This window comes from Tachypleus tridentatus, chromosome 8 (assembly GCF_004210375.1).
Source record: "Tachypleus tridentatus isolate NWPU-2018 chromosome 8, ASM421037v1, whole genome shotgun sequence".
Taxonomy (NCBI): Eukaryota; Metazoa; Arthropoda; class Merostomata; order Xiphosura; family Limulidae; genus Tachypleus; species Tachypleus tridentatus.
Window position 1 is genome coordinate 9,597,940 of NC_134832.1, and position 19,437 is coordinate 9,617,376.

At 33.4% G+C, this 19,437-nt stretch overlaps 2 protein-coding genes across 5 annotated transcripts in view; one reads left to right on the forward strand and one right to left on the reverse strand.

Annotated features, from left to right (window-relative positions):
- The window catches only part of LOC143258504 (uncharacterized), a 134,599-nt gene extending 129,995 nt beyond the window's left edge, over window positions 1–4,604 (forward strand). The window contains 2 exon segments of the mRNA XM_076517559.1: window positions 1–1,625; window positions 2,599–4,604. Coding sequence (XP_076373674.1) covers window positions 1–1,605 — 1,605 coding nt within the window. The 3' untranslated portion in view covers window positions 1,606–1,625; window positions 2,599–4,604.
- A 3,966-nt stretch (window positions 4,605–8,570) lies between these two features.
- The window catches only part of LOC143258503 (glycerophosphocholine cholinephosphodiesterase ENPP6-like), a 36,237-nt gene continuing 25,370 nt past the window's right edge, over window positions 8,571–19,437 (reverse strand). For 2 of the 4 annotated variants that reach the window (XR_013032325.1, XM_076517555.1), the window contains exons 6-7: window positions 9,517–9,631; window positions 8,571–9,022 (exon numbers count right to left, since the gene is read on the reverse strand). Coding sequence is in view for 3 of the 4 variants with exons in the window: in XM_076517555.1 (XP_076373670.1) it covers window positions 8,808–9,022; window positions 9,517–9,631 (330 nt within the window). In the remaining variant the exon portion in view is untranslated. The remainder of the gene's footprint in view (window positions 9,023–9,516; window positions 9,632–19,437) is intronic. The other 2 variants (XM_076517556.1, XM_076517557.1) reach the window with 2 other exon arrangements.

Sequence of the window (19,437 nt, forward strand, 5' to 3'; positions counted from 1 at the left end):
GAAGATAGCATGCCATTGGATATGTCACAACAGTCAAATACTACTTTAACCAAACAAGTTGTGGCAGGAGATGCCCCAAAATTAAGTAATTTGGCAGTAGAAGAGTTCCAAGATAGCAAAGCTCAAAATCTTGAAAGTTGTGTAATGGAAAAAGAATCTGAGGACGTATCAGTGAAAATTAGTAATGACCTACATGTTGAAAAATTACCAGAAAAGGTCATAGGAATAACAGATACCCAACAGACAGATAAAACAAAATGTAGAGACAATTTTAATGCTGGTAATTGTGAGAAAACAGATACCTCTAACAGTAGTCATATGTTTTCACAGAACAATAATCCTAATAAGAAAGAAAAAATACATAGAGGCAGTAATGAAAAATGCTCTTCAGTATATGTGAAAGGTGGTAGCATATCTCATTCTAAGGTTGAATCTGAAGGATCAGTACCTACTATTTCAGTTCCCGGAAAAAAACCTTCAAAGGCAGAACTTTCAGGACTTCTTTTAGAACTTATGAAATCACCTATTTTTCAGCAACAACTCAGAACATCGGGTCTTCTGTTTCCAAGGAGTTCCACTAAAGATAAACGAAAACTTAATGAAAAAATACCTGAAGCAAGTAAACATACAATCAAGGTATCAGAACAGAACCCTTCAGGATGCATAATTGGTAAAACTACAATTGAATCAAGTGAACAGACACTGAAACCTTTGGAACATGCTTCTTCTGCAGCTTTAAAGCATATCCAAACAAAATCATTTGATTTAAAAAATATTCCAGTACCTCAAAGTCCTGATGAGACTCTCTTTAAACTACAATCTGTTAAAGAACAGGATGAAGGCAGTGAATGTGCTGCATGTGAAGGTGCAATTGAAGATATGGAGATTGATATAGATGCAGAGAAGGATTATGGATCCCCTCCTCCTCCTCCCCCCAGGAGTTCATCATCAACCAGTAGTGGTTTTCAAGAGTTTAAAGTTACAGCTGCTTCTCTTCCTCCACCTAAATCAGGTATTCTTGTGCAGTCCAGCCGTGAAAGTTTTGGTGAACTCCAACCCAAGAAATCGGTCACTTTTGCTGATGGTTTTCGGCCAGGAAAAGACTCTGTGGATGGAAAGGAATCCCCTCCACCTCCACCACCTCCTAAGGACCGTAAAGTGAAAGTCAGGCTAAAATATTTATCACGTCACAATAGCGTTCATGATGATGATTCTCCACCACCACCACCGCCTCCTGGTTCTCCACCTCCACCACCACCACCACCAAAAAATTCCATGGTTACTATGGCTGCTGCTCCTGTTGTGTTTGATCATTATCAACAATTTGCTCGAGCTAGTCCACTTCCTGGTCAACCACAGGTACTTACATTGCCATACAGAACAGCTACTTCAAATTCAGCTGCCATTCCCAATGTTGCAGGCTATACTGTGCCTTATGGCTACCCATCAGGTTATCATGCTGCTTACACATCTGCTGGATTACCCCCAGGATATAGTTACACTTCCTCCTCACCCCAACATTTATATATTAGTATGTCAAACCCCTACCACTATTCATCTAATAATCAAGAAGCTATACCCCATCCACCACCACCTCCCAAGTAAAGCTGTGTTCTCTTTCACTGGTAAGATGGTCTTTCTAATACTTTTAATTGTAATATTGATTTTAAAATAACATGTAAGTGACCAAATGAAAACTTTCTTTCTCCATTGTGAGTGCTTTGACAAAATGTGCTGTATGAAAGCAGCTGTGTTTTTATATTTTTTAAATTGTATGTTGTTGTTTTTTAAATTATTTTTTAAAGGATTAAAATAGTTTTTGTACCAAGATCTGTCCATCTGTTGTGTTTCTATCTACAGTTCAAAAGTATACTTACTTTTTGCTTTTACAGTATTGTGTAATGTGTTAAATTTATAATTATGAAAATAAATTTGTATGTTTTTTGTATCTTTAACTTAACCATTATTTTTATATTGTTTCTGCTTCTTTAAATTTCAACAAATTGTTTAGAATAATCAATAAAGTGTTTGAAAGAATAGAGGTTATAAGAAGTTAAATTTTGTGTGTGAAGTGATTCAAACAGGTGTTTCATTGTTTGAATAATATTCTTCTCAAATAAGTAATTTCTTATACCATAATGTTAATAAAAGTTTACAAGTTAACATAAAGTACAGTGTTCGAGTAAAATGATATTTGATGTGATAACTAAAATTCAATAATTTGTCTATTATTTTAGTTATGTAACATCATTATTTAAAAGTAGATCTTTTCAATAAAATATTAAATGTCACACAGTGTTTATTTTTTGATAAATATCTTAGCTATGTAATCACATTTTTGAGCTAATTGAAATTATTTAATTTATAATGTAATTTTAATGTGGGTGTTTTCATATCAGTTTTGTAACCCTGAAATCTGTTTTTAAATATTTTTTGTGCAGTGATATTCACATTTCAAAAATTATTTAGAAAATTTATTGAATGAAAATGAGTATCTTCAGCTTTTGCTCATTTTTGGTAAGTCACAACTGAATATTTTTATGTAATATATAATGTGTCCTATTTATTAAGTGCATATATATTCTCATTGTTAAGCAGGTTAGAAGAAACACAGAAGAAACAAACAGTGGCCAGTTTCATGATTTTACAAATTTGAAGCTTGAATAAGTTGTTTAACTGGCATACATAAAAAGATTTCTGTGTGAATAATATATTTCTAGCTACTGGTCACTATAATTATTGCTTAAAGATTATAATCATTTTATCTTTTAGGAGTGTAACTATAATCTGTATAGTTAGTTATCTTCATGACAGTAAAAAAAAATTAAATGTCAGTATCTCTAGTTTATGTGTGAAGAAGAAACTAGATAATACATTTAATTCCCATGTATTTGAAATACCTCTTTCTTAGTTCACTGTACATAGCTGTTGATTTTCCTCTTGATTTTTAAACAGAAGTTGAATTATTGCTGTGAAATATAATTTCCTAGTAGTACATGAAACTTTTCCAGTTTGGCAAACTAAGTACTTTAAGCTCAGAAATTTTTAATTGAGAATTTGATATTGTATGGTATGAAAAAACTTGTTTATAATTTATTTTAATGTCTCAACACACATTTCTTTCTTCTAAATTTTTTGAATTTTAAAATATCCATAAATGTATTAATATTGCTTAAATATAATAAACATACTTCACTTTTGTATAAATTCTTACATGGTAAGATTGTTTCAGAATATTTTGCTAAATTGAAATAGTTATGTTAGTTAAAACTTTTTTTTTTTCTTTTACTTATATGCTTTATACTATAAGTTTTCAGAATGTGTAGATTTTTGGCTATAGTATTAAATGTGATGCTTACTCAAAACATTTTCACAGTCAGAAATTTTAGAAAACTTTGCAAGCTGTGTGTGGCTGTTGACTAGTTGCTTAGATATTTTTATTGATAGAAAATATAATTTATGATTTAAATATTTTTTGTTCTGTGTATCATTGTCAGTTTGCTAGTTGATAAAACAAATGACAAAATAATGAATATTTTATGGACTAAGTATGGCTCTTAAGTGAGCCTTGAAAAATCAGTAACATCATATAGCTATGAAGTTAGGTGTAATACTAAGTGTAAACAATAATTTCAGTTTTGTTTTCTCTAAGCATTGGTAGAGTTGCTTTTGACTTCTGATTAGTTTTTATCCAGATATCACTTTTCTCATAATGCATGAGCAAGGAATGGTCCATTTGAGCTACATATGATTTACCATCCTGTTGATAATTTTTCCTGCTATCTAGAAATAACTCCCCACCCGTATGTTTTATTGAAAAGAGTTTCTATGTGTATAACAGTAACTACTGAATTTCAAGTTGGATTATCTTGCATTTTGTTAAATTGGCAAACAGCAGTGATCACAGTCCATGACAGTAAATTGCCTGAGATTAATGCAAGTTAGGTGAAAATGCTAAAGAGAAATTTTGCTTTTTTTTATTCCTAATTATGTATAATCTTTTGCAGACTAACTCTTAAATATTATATTTAATTTTAGCCTGAGTGGTTACATTCCACAGACAGAATGTTTGTAATTAATGCAAATGCTTTGTAGCTTGTTGAAATAATTTTTATTAATCAGTATAGTGAAACCCCATTGTGTCATCATATTCACCAGTTTGTGGTACAATTTTATAAATGTTGCAAAACCCTGCAAGTTTGATATAGTGTAAGTCAGTTCCAGCACATATGTCTTGAGTCTATCATTCCCTTCATGCTGCCTTTAACACAGTGGGTAGAATAAGTGGAATTTACCATGTTAAACATCACTATGGAACTGTTATGATTCATGCAGTAGCAGATTAAAGGAGCATTTTAGTTATTTCAACACAAAATATCTTGGCTTGGATATACGTGTTTTGCTAACCTACTTAAATACAATTGGTTTTTGTTCTTAAGTGAGTAGTGACTGCTAGAAAATCTTAACCTGTAACTTGGTAATGGAATTTTTGGGTGTATTTAGCAAGTGATATTATACACTTGGAAGTATGAAGAAAATTGTGTATTGCCAGTCTGTATAGTTAATACTATTATTCAGTTGCAATAAAGTATTTGTCCACAAAATTTGCTTTTGGTTATTTATTATTAAATGTTTTATTGAGTTTCACTTCTTTTTCTTTCTTTTTTTTTTTTTTGTCTCTGTTTTTTTCTGTCATTAGATATTCGAATTGCTGATTTTCAATATTCTCATTATACTGTACAGTGTCATTTTGTATATTTTCAGATTGATAAAACTGTATTTTGTGTATTATGTGAAGCTTTGAATTAAAGTTAATGCTTACTGGAAATGTAATTCACATCAAAATTTAAGTATTGCAACAATCAGAAAAATTTGGAAACTTTGATAAGTTTCTTAGATATATTTGTTCTTACTCTTGGTGGTGCGTAATAATTGCTAGATGTGAAAATGTGTATTGAAGAATTAATAAACAAATTCCACCTGTTTGTATTTCACATTCCCAACTCTACATATTCATCACAAACATCAGGATTATACATAGGGCATTTTATTTATTATGGCATCATGAGAAATGTTACCTCTAAAGTTTTTTACTATTGACTTTTCTTTATGAAATAATTTTAGTGTTGAAGCTCTTTTTCACAACAATAAGCAAACAGATTTATGTGTTAACCATAATATCTTTATGCAACTCTAAAAACAGTGATAAGTAATCTAACAGCTGCTTCTTAAGATAATGCATTATTTGCTGCCTGATTTTGTTATGCTGTTAATTTTAAAAAAATATAATTTTGAATTTCTAGAGGCTAACAATGCTCAATTTTATTATTGGCTCCGAACAGGGCTGTAAAAATCCCTTTTTCCTTTTAATGATTTAGTAGGTTTTCCTGTTTCCAGAAGTATGCTAGTAAAGTTATCTTATTCTGAAACACTTGGTAAGTACAGATTTCAATTAGAAAAAGACAGTGTTAGTAAATGACTCTAAAAACAGTGATAAGTAATCTAACAGCTGCTTCTTAAGATAATGCATTATTTGCTGCCTGATTTTGTTATGCTGTTAATTTAAAAAAAATATAATTTTGAATTTCTAGAGGCTAACAATGCTCAATTTTATTATTTGCTCCGAACAGGGCTGTAAAAATCCCTTTTTCCTTTTAATGATTTAGTAGGTTTTCCTGTTTCCAGAAGTATGCTAGTAAAGTTATCTTATTCTGAAACACTTGGTAAGTACAGATTTCAATTAGAAAAAGACAGTGTTAGTGAATGGCTGCTTATTACTGTTCTTCATTATTCCAAAATCTATGAGTTACAGAAAAAAAGTATGTTCATTGGTGAAAGGAAATTCTTGTGGGAGCCATTAAGATGAAAAGCAATTGTCTCTAAACTAAATTTGTGTCAAATACCTATAAAATTGGCTAGGAGTCAAGATTGATATATGAACAGTAGATATATTGCACAAATCTCTGTGCATTGATGCCAGTTTTCATCTACTATATTAAAAAGTGGTTGGTAAGAATTTAAAGCTGATATTGTAATTGTGTGCTAGTACTTTTGTGATTAGTTGAATCATAAATATGTGACTGTAACTTTCAATTATGTAACTGTGATATTTTGCATGAGGATAAACATGACCTTTTATGGTTGTGGGAATATCACAACATCCTTACCAATCTGTGAAATAAAGTGACTTCAAGTTTTGAAGTTTCTGTCATTAATCTGATAGATTTATATAACTTGTTGACAATTAAGTTAAAAAAAAAAAAAATTTCCTGTAACAAACTTTCAAGCAGATACATTTAATAAGCTCCAGAGTGCATGAGTTTAGGATAACAACAAATTACTGTGTATAGATGTACCAGCCAACTTTTACAATTTTAGGCTCTAGAGCACTGAAGACAAAGTCTTTGAACAATGTTGTTCGCTCCTCTACATAGTGCTTTCTTTACCCATACCAGCCGTTTTTACATATGTAATATCTGACCTTATTATCAACTGTGGGATACCACTCAATAACTGAACATGACAATTTACACCATTTCATCAGTATTTTAAAGAGCAAGTGTGAGCCTCTTAGTATAGAAACTGTATCAACCTACAAGTATCAGACAGACAAGTGAGAGGTTTTCTTGGCGTTGGAATCAAGAAATGTGGCATCAACCTAATGTTGCATATATTAAGCTGAAGCAGATTCACTTATCCTGACACTGATAAGAATATCACCGAGGCATTTCAAATCATTTGTAAATATTGGCACTCAAGTACTTCCAACAACAACAAAAAAAAAAACAACAGAAAGAGCAATAACCAGCTACCTCCACACTGGTCCTTAATGAGTGGGCAGAACATTAGCCCATCCACAAGCTGCACTGAAAGGATATTCTACACAGTTGCTGCTGATTCTCCCACCTTGATACAGTACAAGACAAAACATTCAGTTCTTGACTGAATAGAAGACTCAGTATAGTTTGTAAGTAATGGAAGAAACTCAAAATAACTTAGGGAATCCAAGTCAAGCTTGACCATAGGTTGGAAATACACAGCATTTTACTTACACAAAGGAGTCCATTACTCTGTGTAGGATCTCTGTCAGGATCATATGGGGCTTGATACTTATGTGTACAGTGGCAACATGTTGAGTTCTTGGTCTGAAATCCCTAAAAAATCTTGCAATTTTCCAACTATACAATTAAAGCCACCATTACATCTAGTGAGCACAAATTTCATTTGGCAAGTGATGATAAATTAGATTTCAAAGTTGATTTCTGGCTCAGTCAAGATGTCACCCATAAAATGAAAATGGTAATTTCTGATAACAAAATTGGCATAGACATTCTCTTACAATTTATTTACTGCAGACATTGTTGATCAACTTCACCTGGGATACAGGTGTATTAATGTTCTGGTGGAGAATCATACAATATCACCAAGATTACACCAGATCAGTGAATTGTGTTTATGACCAAAAAAATATTAACCCATAAGTAAATAATTAATTCCTACAAGATTCAGTGCTCAGCAATATAGCTGTAGAAGCCACACAAGAGATAAATTATTTCTTCTCCAAAAAGAATTAGCTTGATCAGTAATTTCAGAAATCAAAATTAAGGGATGATGGATTCCCCTTCAAAGTTTTGCCATTACAGTCAAGAAAATTATCAAGTTCCTACAGTATGATACTATAGCCATAGTGTAAACATTGTCTGAAATATATTATGAAACTTGACTGAAGACCAGAAATTGTCCCAAGAAATTACTGTCTAAGCCAATCCTTATGACAGCCAACAAACTATAAAGGGAAAGGTGATACAAATATTGCAAAAGATAAAAACTACAAACAGAGACATTAAGTTGTTAAAAAGTCAAAAGAAAGAATAGTTTTAATTTTCACTGTTGGTGCACTAGACTTTGCTTGTTCACACATCTTTCTAATTTTTCATTGTTAATGAGAATCTGTTATAATCCACATTTCATCTAAATTCAGCAGGTTCTTATTGGATAGCTTGAATATGGAACATGTTAACTCGTATGACAAATTCTATAAATTATCAGCTGAACATGACAGCTTTATAAGTAAATTGAGCAAGATCAGTAATTTGGGGGTAATATATGAACTTCAATAATTGAAACAATGTTTGTATTTAGTATTTTGCAAAATTTTAAATTTTCAAGAATTCATTAAAAGTTATGCAAATAATAATAAGAGTAGAAACATTTTATAATCTACTTGAAAAGAACAAAAACATTTAGTCATAACTAAATGCTGTTTTGAGAGTTGGTATTTATTCTTGCAGACTTCAACTATATACCAACTATATATACACTTATTTCCATACAAAAATATTGTACATTGAAAAGTATTATTTAAATATTTGTTATTTCAATCAGTTCTTGGTCTTAGAAATTTCATATGCTGTTTTTGAGAAGTTTTTTATAAGAGGGAGTCAGCAGATTATTCAAATAAGGAAATAATAAACTACCTATTTGACACATATATAAGTAGATGTGAAATAAATTCTAACAATGTTATCACAAAAAAGTAATGTATGGTATGGTGAGTAAACAAGAAGTGATTTGAAAATTCAAAAAGTTGAATTTTTATTTCACACAAAAATAGTATTTACCCACATTCTTTAAAATATATATTGTCTTGAGTGATAACCAAGTAACATAAAAAATTATACTCTTCAAAAAATAAGCTCAAAATATCTTGGATTTTATAAAAACTGTGCTTAAAATGACAGAGAAAATTCTGATAATTTTTGCTTACAAGATCTTACTTAAGCATGGGTTTGGACAGAAAAACCACACTACCACAAGTGACCAAGATGCATCAAAGTAAAAAGCACTGTTAATGACTGAAAGAAATATGAAGTTGGAGAAAGACTTGTCCCAGTATTGAGCATATTCTTAACGTTAATCCATGTGCCATTATTGGCAAGGGGCTCAATGTTTAATAGATGACAGAGCAGGTTATAATGGTCCACCATATGTACTGGACCTGACTTGAACCCTTTCTTGAAAGCTGAAATATAAATACATTTTAGATATTATAAATACTAACTAGTTTTTTACTTTGTTAAAAAGACATACATGTTAATTACAACCTTTATGTATGACAGTTTCCTAATTAAAAGCATACAGTTTAAAGGACTAATTATCACTAAGTTCTCCATATTTCTACAGCAATACTAAGCTTTATTTCTAGTGAAGCATTAATTTCTGAGAACACTTTTGTGCTCAGCATAAACAAAAAAACAGTACAGTAGCTGAATTACGACCTTAAAAGATACACTTTGAAAAGTAATAAATTGACCTTTTTTTCTTTACAAATTGATAAAATCAGCAGTAAGAATGAATGATCCATAGTTATCTGTTTCTAAGAAGGATTAAAAACTTTTGTTTGCTTACAGCTGTTTATTCCTGTATTTTTGTGTTGTGACTGTAATGTTTGAACTTGTCTATTTCAGTTTGAACAATTTTAAAACTGCTTGTTGTAACTTTATATTTCAAACATACCTGGGCCTCTGGCAAAGAAAATAGTTCTCATATCTTGTACTTTAATTGGATCATAGCCATGACTACCAAGACTGATTTTTTTAGAGATAGGTTTACTTTTTACTGGGTCCCCAAGCTGAAAAAATCAGAAAAGTCAAATCATTCAGAAGCACTGATTAACAAACTAAAATCACTTAGTATTGTTGAAAAAACCTATACAAAAACAAGAATTTTGCATTTTAAATCATACACAATTTATTATCAACTTTGCTTAAATATGTATATTTCTCTGTAATCATTATTTACTACAAGATTCATGTCAATGTGCTTGTTTTATAAAGCACAGATTATATATAAATATGTTATCAATGTATTTGGTAAGTGTGCATTTTTTTAACGGTATAGATTAATTATCAAGAATAATTCTTGTACTTCAAAACCAAAATACACCTGCTTCACTATCTTCTTTTACAATGGCATTAAATTTTCCTTGCTTATATCTTGATCCAAAATCCATGACAATATTGAAACTAATCCAATTTATTCTTGTGCAAGTGTATAAGAACTTAAAAAGTTACAGGATATGTTGAAATAATGAAAGATATGTAATTTTTACTTTAATAAGTAATAAGTTGGTAAAATATTTGGTCATTATTATGCCAAAAAAGAAAATACTTTAACACCAATGAAAGTTCACATTTTATGGTGAAAATCTACACATACTCTAATTCAGACACAGACAAATTCAAAATTGCTAAATAAAAGACATGATCAATAATCAGAAGCAAGAGTAAGGACCTGTAATAGTATTTCTACTTACCATAATTTTTCACTTCTCTGATAAACTCAAGCTACCAATTCAATTTGTAACTAAAAACTTTTTTCTTTACAATTACTTTTATCAAAATGGGATATCTACAATTGTTAATGTAAATAAATTTAACGTAAATGACAATTATTATACAGTTAGTATACTATCTAACTAAATCTCTTGTTAGTTAATCATATTTTATTGAAATAATTTCAAATCTTGAATAATACTTTTAATTTAATTAGTTTGACTCAGAAACCACCTTTCAAAGATATACATCTAACATGTCTCACATTTCTAGACACCAAAATAACAATAATTCATTTGATATTAGACAACACAATCATATATGATACTGACAGTTACATATTACCTATTAAAACAATAATCATTACGTCTTCATGAGGAGTAGAAGCATATCATGAACATACACTAACTGCAGGTACAACTGATCTTGAAGTTAACTGACAGTAAGAGACAAAACTTGTTAATAATGAAGAAACACACAGGTGACTAAATATAAAACATTAAGCAATTAAAGGCTGTTTTTAAAAAGTCTAGTTTTATGAACAGTAAGAACATGTCCTACAAATTACCCATAAAACCTAAAATACTAGACTATTTCCTTTTGTAATGATACCAAATGTTGGTTGGTTGGTTTGGTGTTTTACGGCACAAAGCAGCATGGCTATCTGCACCAAACATCCAGTAAAAAGTTAAAATTAAAGTAAATTTAGTAAAATTCATAGAAGTAAATTAAGGTAAAACAAAACAAAGTTAAAAAAAATAATGCAAACCAATGTTTACATCCAGTCTAGAGTAATACAAGTTGTAAAGGGCTTTCTTTAGCATAATTGTAATTATCACAACTTTCCAGGAAGACTAACAGGTAAGTTCAAAAACCACTGTCAGTTACCTGAAGTTGACCTGTCCACTCTTGGTTTCGAGCTATTTGACATAACGGGCATTTTCTAATTTCAAATCCAACTAGATGGACTTTGATTCTTAAAAGGAAATCACATTAAAAAAAGGTCTAATGTACAAATTAAAAAACTTAAATAGCATTAAAAAGATTAATAGCCTTTGAAAAAATAAAAACATTTCCAAGATGGACAGTGTCACAATCATCAATAACACTGTCTAATGTTATGGATAATCCTTGGGATAAAACATGTCTACAATGGTGCCGTCATTGAGAGTCATAACAACAGCAAGACAGTAAAATGTGGCATCAGTCCCAGATAAAAGAAAACAATGAGTTTTAAAACTGTGACTAATGTATAGTCTAGTTAGAACAACTTCCTCTTTCCAATCCTTACGGAAGCAAGACGGACAAAGTCCAATATAGGGTTTTATTTAGAAAAGCTTTTCGTGTTGCTCACTCCAAGTCAACTGCCAGCTGTCACATAGCCAAGCCTTGAATACAGGACCATAGTCCATGTATGGAACAGGTACAGCAGTGATAGTGCCAGAGCAGATAGATTTAGCTGCAATGCCAGCTAGCTCGTCCCACGAATATCAACATGGCCCAGTATCCAGAAAAACTGGATAGAAGTAGATATTAAAGAGAAATGGTCCAGTCAGTTTTGAATATCTGTGAGAACAGGGTGTGAACTAATATGAAGCAATTCCAGAGCCAGTAGAGAACTAAGCGAGTCAGTATAAATAATGCAGTTTGAGTACTGCTTAGCTTCTATATGATCAAGGGCAGGAGAAATGACGTACAGCTCAGCAGTGAACACAGAAGCTGTAGAGAGATTTCTGCACGCAACCACCCAGTCTCAACAAATCATGGCAGAGCCCACACAGTCACCTGATTTCGAACCCATCTGTATAAATAGGAATGGAAGGATGGTTTGAAAGGTGTTCAGCAATTAACAGACAGTATTTCCAATTGGGAGTGTCTGCTTTTCTCAGATGACTTGATGATAGGTCACATTTGGGGACTGTAAGAAGCCATGGTGAGATAGGCTAACCAGCAGATACAGCAATGTTATCCAAGGACAGACCCAGTTCATCCAACTGCACCTGGATACAAAGACCAAAAGGAGCAATGGAAGATAATCTGTTCTGAAAAAGTACAGCCTACTGAGAAAGGAAAAGACAATCCTAGGTGGGATGCTTTGGTAAGGAATGAAGTTTTGAAGCATATAGTAAAGACAGTTTCAAATGGCAGAGGTACAAAGAAGGTTCATGAGATTCTGTGTATAAACTCTGAACTGGAAAAGTGCAGAAAGCCCTGGTGCAGAGCTGAAGTCCTCAATGGTGAATGGGATCCAGCACATTTAAGGCAACAGTCCTGGTAAAGCCATAGTCCAGTGATCCATAGTCTAGTTTCAACCAACTAAGAGCGTGATACGTCTTTAACATAGAAAATCAATCTGCTCTTCAAGTGGTGGAAGAGAGGACACAGAGGATGTTCAGTGCTCTTGTACATTTGACCTGTAGCTACGTGGTATGAAGGTCAAAGATAAGCCCCAAAAACTTTGTCTCAGGGACCACAGGCAGCATAACTTCACCAATATGGAGTTGAGGATCAGGATGAATACCCCATTGGCAGCAAAAGTGCATGCAAAGACAGAGAAGTTAAAGCTGTTTGCTGTGGTCCATTTCGGTAATCGATTGAGAGCAGTCTGTAGCTGCTGCTAAATATACCTCATGTTAGACAACTGACATGAGATGTGAAAGTCATCGACAGAAAGTCCGTTTGCAACAGTAAGAGTGATTTGTTCAGTGATGACATTACTTTTTATACTGAAAAGTGTAACACTCAGAACACAACCCTGAGGGACTCCAACTCCTGTAGAAAAGAACGGAAAAGTGTAAAACCCACACGTACTTGGAATCTCCTGTCCATTAAAAAAAGTGTATCATAAGCCTTCTGAATGTCAAAGAATATTGATACAAGTTGTTCTCATTTGAGAAAGACTTCTCTGACTGACGTTTCAAGTCGAATCAGGTGGTACATGGTGGAGCACTGTCGGTGAAACCTTCTATGGGTGGATTAGAGGAGGTTGTTTGATTTGAGGAACCAAGCAAGAGGAGCATTAAACATTCTCTCTAAGGTCTTACAGAGACAGCTCCTCAAAGCAACTGGGCAAGAGTTTCAAGGAATCTTGGGATCCTTCCCAGGCTTAGAGAAAGGTAGGACAATAGCCTGGCACCAGGCATCAAGAAAAACATTTTCCTGCTAGATCCAGTTAAAAATAATCAGAAGAATAGCAAGACAGGACATAGATCGAGAGGGGAACAGAATTTATACTGTCTATTGACCTTTCAAATCTTGTCCCACATAACTTTGGAATTGGTGGTTGAAGATATGCTGGCTGTGAACTTAATCCAAGATTCCTTCTGGCTTTCACGTCTTACCCACCGAGCACGTGATGAGGTACGAGAGTATGGGATATCCACAAAAAGTATCCCAGGCCCGTTTTAGAGCTTTCTGTGCCATATAGCAGGCAAGATTCCACCATAGATGAGGATATCATGGAAAACTTGTCGAGGTTTTAGGAATACATTGAGCAGCTGCTTGTATAATACAGTCAGTTACTGCTGCCACACAATCATCTATTGATGGCTTACAGACGATGGCGGGATCGAGTTCTGCGAGAGCAGTAAAAGAGGGCCAGTTTGCTTGATCCAGCTTCCACTGGGGCACATGGGTTGGGTAGCATCGACCAGGACCAGTCTCAAAATTATAATAAAATGATCACTGCCTTGTGGATTATGGTCAACCCTCCATAAAAAATGGAAGAATAGTGAAGGGGAGCAAATTGAGAAATCAATAGCAGTAAAAGACTGACTAGGTACCTGAATATAAGTAGAAGAACCTGTTTTGAAAAGAGAAAGGTTGAGATCAGAGAGCATATGCTCTACAGAGTGACCCCTCCTATCAATATCAGCACTTTCCCAGAGGGAATGATATCCATTAAAGTCCCCCAGGATCAAGAAGAGAGATGGCAACTAAGAATAGAGAGAACAAACAGTAATGGTATGACCCAAGGAAACATGGATGGCTACTGCCTCCAAGGGTGTGTCGAGTGGCAAAGACAAGGTGGGCACATGCTGAACAACCATCAGTGCCACCCCACCATGCACTTGTCCATCACACAGCCTGTCATTTCTGTACAAAGAAAACCATCAAAAGGTAACTGTATCAGCAGGTTTGAGAATTGTTTCCTGTAAGGAAAGACATACCGGATGGTAGGAAGCATTAGATTAGAACATAAACTTTGACAGTTCCATTGTATCACAGTGGCCATTTTTATTTATGTGTAGGTGAACTAGGCAGAGAACCCTTCTGTTTACGATCACATCTTTTTCCTTCCTGTCCTTATTGGAGGGAGGTCTATCAACCTCCATAAATCCTGCCCTGGGTCAATTAAGCAGGTCTTTGCTGTTGGAAGGAGATTCCAGTGACTGAAGACGTAAACGAATGATTGTTTTGCATCTTGTGGTGGGAGAAGAAGATGTATCTGAGGAAATGCCTGTACCTAGAACCAAAGGAAATGGATCTTGGGATTTGCTGGAATGTATGTAAGGAACAGAGATGGGTGTTGAAGTTGATTCATCAACTTTTTTAACCATCGAGATCAAAAGACTTTTCATTTGGTTTGAGAACAATTCTTTTGGAGGTACAGACAGATCCGTCTGCACTCCCATTGTAGTAGTAGAACAAAGTGCAGCAGCATATGTCCAAGATGAAGTGGTGGACAGCAACTTTCGAGCCTCAGGGTAAATAACGTTGTTAATTGTTTTCAAATGCTGCACCTCTTTTTCTTCCAACCATTTAGAACAAGTTTGAAAGTAGGAAACATTGCAATGAGGATCCATTTCACACTCACAGTCATCATGTCCTTGCCACTGCAACGAGCACAAGTCAAGGAACCATGACATGATGTTTTCGAATGACCAAACTGCTGACACTGGAAACATCTCAAAGGGTTTGGAATATATGGCCATACCTTGCAATTAAGATAACCTGCCTTGATGATGTCAGGTGAACATGGTGATGTAAATGTCAAAGGACACTGGTCAGCATCGTAATTCTATCTTTGTGAGTGGAGATATGCCTCACTGCAGAAACTCCTTGGGTGGAGAAACCAGCGAGAATCTCTGACTCAGAGACGTTCTTCAAATCCCTCTAAACAATAACTCCTTGTGATGAATTCAATGTAGTATGAGGTGTAACCTCAATAGGTGTATCTCCAATTGCCTGTGAATGCAAGAGGAGTTCACTGTGTTGAGATGTGCATGTTTCCACCAATATGTCACCAGAGCAAAGCTTTTTACTGACTTTGAAGAGCCAGCAAGTCCCTCTAGTCCCTTTTGAGTGAAAAAGGGAGACATCTGCTCTAAAAATTTGTCTGAAAGAAAATGTAGTATAAGAAAATGAAGAAGAGTATAAAAAAAAGAGGATATGAACTAGCTGGACTCTGAAACAGGTAATCCACTGTCTAACCTAATGTCTGGATAGTCCAGCCCTCAATCAATTGAGAAATTAAGCAAAGCTCCACCTTTTATGCAACTTCAATTTGCTTACTGAAAAATAACTCAGTGAAACCTGTTATTTTCCAAATGTCCCACTTTAATCATTTTGAAGTCTTAACCAATTTTTTGAGATTTCTTGAGTTCAAACTAGTTTCATAATTGAATGTAGAATCATCATCAGACTTTAAGAGAACTGTAAATATAACATCTGCAAACATCTCACAACTTTTGTATCTTTATATTACATTGCCCTCAATTAACATTTTGTTTACCTTAATCCTTTTATGCATGGCATTTGAAAATTTTACTACAGTAACAATCAAATGTTGAGAAAGTGCCCACAGGATCTAACACATTGCAAACTCTAACAATGTTATTACATTCTATGACTAACAAAAACAAATTTAAACTCAGAGAAAAACAAAAAGAAACATCACCAGTAACAACAGGGAGATGTTAATATTACAATAACATAGGCAGTAAAATTGAAAAGAAACTTAACACAAATTCAATATACTTTTATTCTTTTTAGTATTGGTGCAAGTAACAGAAAATCATTTTATTTTCACTTTCTTTATCTATAAGCAAAAAATATTTATAGGGTTACACTCTCTTATGTTGTTATATGAAATTATGGCAACATACATGCAACTGTGGATCTAGCCATTTGGTTTGTTTTACATTTACACTAAAATGTCACAATATTTTCTGCTTGCACATCTGTGTGGCTTTTTATTGCTATGTTAGAGTATGGAATTATGAAATAAAGATCATAATATAGATACAGATTCAAAAGAAAATCTGATCTGTGTAAAGGGCCCAGTGTATTTAACTTTCTTGCTATGGGTTTAGTCAATTTGGTCAAGTTTGTAACCTTAAAGTGATTATCATACTGTAACTTTCAGTAAACATTATTAAAGTCTTTTGTGCACAAAAAATCCAACTTTTTTAATTAAGTACTTTTACTAAAAATTCCAATGAATATATCAAATCATATGTTGACTGCTGCATGTGAAATTAATTTTCCTGCTAAGATTAAAAAGACTTTTCTTTATCATTTGTATAATCTCTACAAATATGAAACTTTTTGTCTGTAAAACTTTAAATTTTTTCTGTTTTCTCTACACTAACTCAATACACATTTGGTAAATTTGATTGATCTCATAACCTCCAGCCTGGCAGAGCACTCATGCCAAACATTATTGCCCTTTCAGTCATGGTGGCATTATAACTGGTGGTCAATCCTGCTGTCCATTAATTAAAACAGCTAACAGTGGATGACACTGAACAGTTGCCTTCCCTCTAGTCTATCACTGTTAATTCTTCAACATGAGATCAATCAAACTGACCATGCAGCCACATGACCACTTTGAAGTCATTATAGTTTGGATACTACTAACTGTTAATATAGTATGTATTTTGCAGAACTTCAGTAAATAAATTAGAGAAGAAAGAATACCTAGAAAAACATGTCACATTACTCACACTAGGGACAATGAAGATAATACTGTCTTATAAAATTAAAAACTTAAAACTTATATACCATTAAGATATAAAAAGTAGTTTAAATTTTGAATGTAAGTTATTAAAAACCCATGCAGATAGGGTTGAATTAGGGATGACTAATGCATACAACCCTCATGTAGTTTTGTACAGATTTCAAAACAAACCAAATCACAACTACCATAAAAATTATGAAGTCTAAATTACCCTTTATTTATTTCTAGAATGACTGCAAATTGTAACAGAAAGCTACAGTTGTTTATCCTAAGTAACTCGAAGCTCATAACAGTATACATCTGTTTCTACTTAAACTTTATTGTTTAATTAGCATATGAACCATGCTTAACTAATAATCACAGAATATAAGTTGTAAGTCACTCAAAAAACCTTAAGGTTAAGGCTCACATTATTATATTAGGTAGTGCATATCTTGTGGGAAAAAAAAAAAAAATTATTCCTGAATTTACTTTAACCTAATAAGTTTATAATTTATACATTTTAAAAATTTTATAATAATAAATAAAGAATACACATGAAAAACAAGAAATATAGCACTTAATTGGGTCATTTTGGTTTTGGCTGTCAACTGCTAAGGAAACTTAAACCTAATGAAACTTTGTATAATGGACAGCAATTGCCAGTAGTGGAGACACAAGTGTAGAAGACGACATTTCAAAAGTTTTCCGCCTTTCATCTTCAGGTCAGTGTGTGTGTAGATATTGTCGGTCTTTAATAGTGTGCTGGTGGATTGTGGAAAGCATGTTATGACTGATTGGATTATCACTATTTCTGATTGGAGGAGAGATTTCCTGAAGATTCAACCAATGGTAGCCACAGGTTACCCACCTCTAATCTGAAATCTCTGTTCAGTGAAGGTTTAGTAGTGTTAATATAAAATAATTCTTTTATTTTTCTTGGTTTCCAGAATTTGACTGTGTCAATGATTCTTGTTTTCTCCCAGTTTGTTCTGTGTCCAGTTGACGTGGCATGCTCTGCAATGGCTGAATTTTGTCTTTTCATGATTCTTGTACTAACTTTATGTTCTTTCATTCTTGTCACGAGTTTTCTTCCTGTTTCTTCAATATATGTATTGTCACAGGAATACGGAATTTCACAGATGACTTTTTGAGATTCTCTTTGGTAGGTTGCTGTTTGTTTTTTTACCAAAATAGTCTTTAAGGTATTGTATGATTTCCACCAGACTTCTATGTTGAATTTCTTGGCTATGCATTTGAGTTTTTCACTGAAATGTTGTAGATATGGTAGGTAAATGCTGGTAGTGGTGGTGACTTTTTTCATCTTTTCTTTCTGTTATGGTCTTCTATTATTTTACCTTTCTCTAACCAAGGGAAAGATCACAAGATTCCTTCAAACTACCGTCCAATTGCTTTGACATTTTTACTGAATGTCTGGTGCAGATAGCCTCGCTGCTCTGTGCCATAAAACACTAAATCAATCAATCAATACTTCCTAAAGTGTTAATGGATGTTGCTAATTTACCTTGTTATGTTAAAAGTGACTTGTGTAGTTTTTAAATGTTTTATCTTTCTCAATATATCCATTATTATCTGTATTTTGTAGGTGTAACCAGTCGTTGGCACACCAAGAAGTTGCCTCGAAAGACTCACAAAGGTCTTCGTAAAGTAGCCTGTATTGGTGCTTGGCATCCCAGTCGTGTACAGTTTACTGTAGTCTTCTTCAAGGAGGTGTAACCATTTTATTTAAAACTCTCTATGATCTTTTGGTGTTCTGCCTTGATAGATGTCTTATCACAAATGTTTTCTACTCTCTCGTTTAAGCATTGAATTATACCACGTTTTATTGAGGCTGGATGATAGGTCTGTGTGAGTGGGTTTTCTGTATACAGTTGTGGTTATTTGTCTTCCTTGTTTGCTGATGAGTATGTCAAGAAACAGTAAACTGTTTTGTTCCTCTATTTCCATAGTGAAATGGATTATTTTGTCTACGGAATTGAGATGTTCTAAGAAGGCTGGTAAGTGTTCCTGACCATGGGGCCAAATAACGAAGGTACCACTGACATAATGTCTGTAGAAACTTGATTTTATAGGTGTGAATGAAAGGGCTACTTCTTCAAAGTCTTCCATGAAAATGTTTGCTAGGATTGGAGAGAGTGGTGA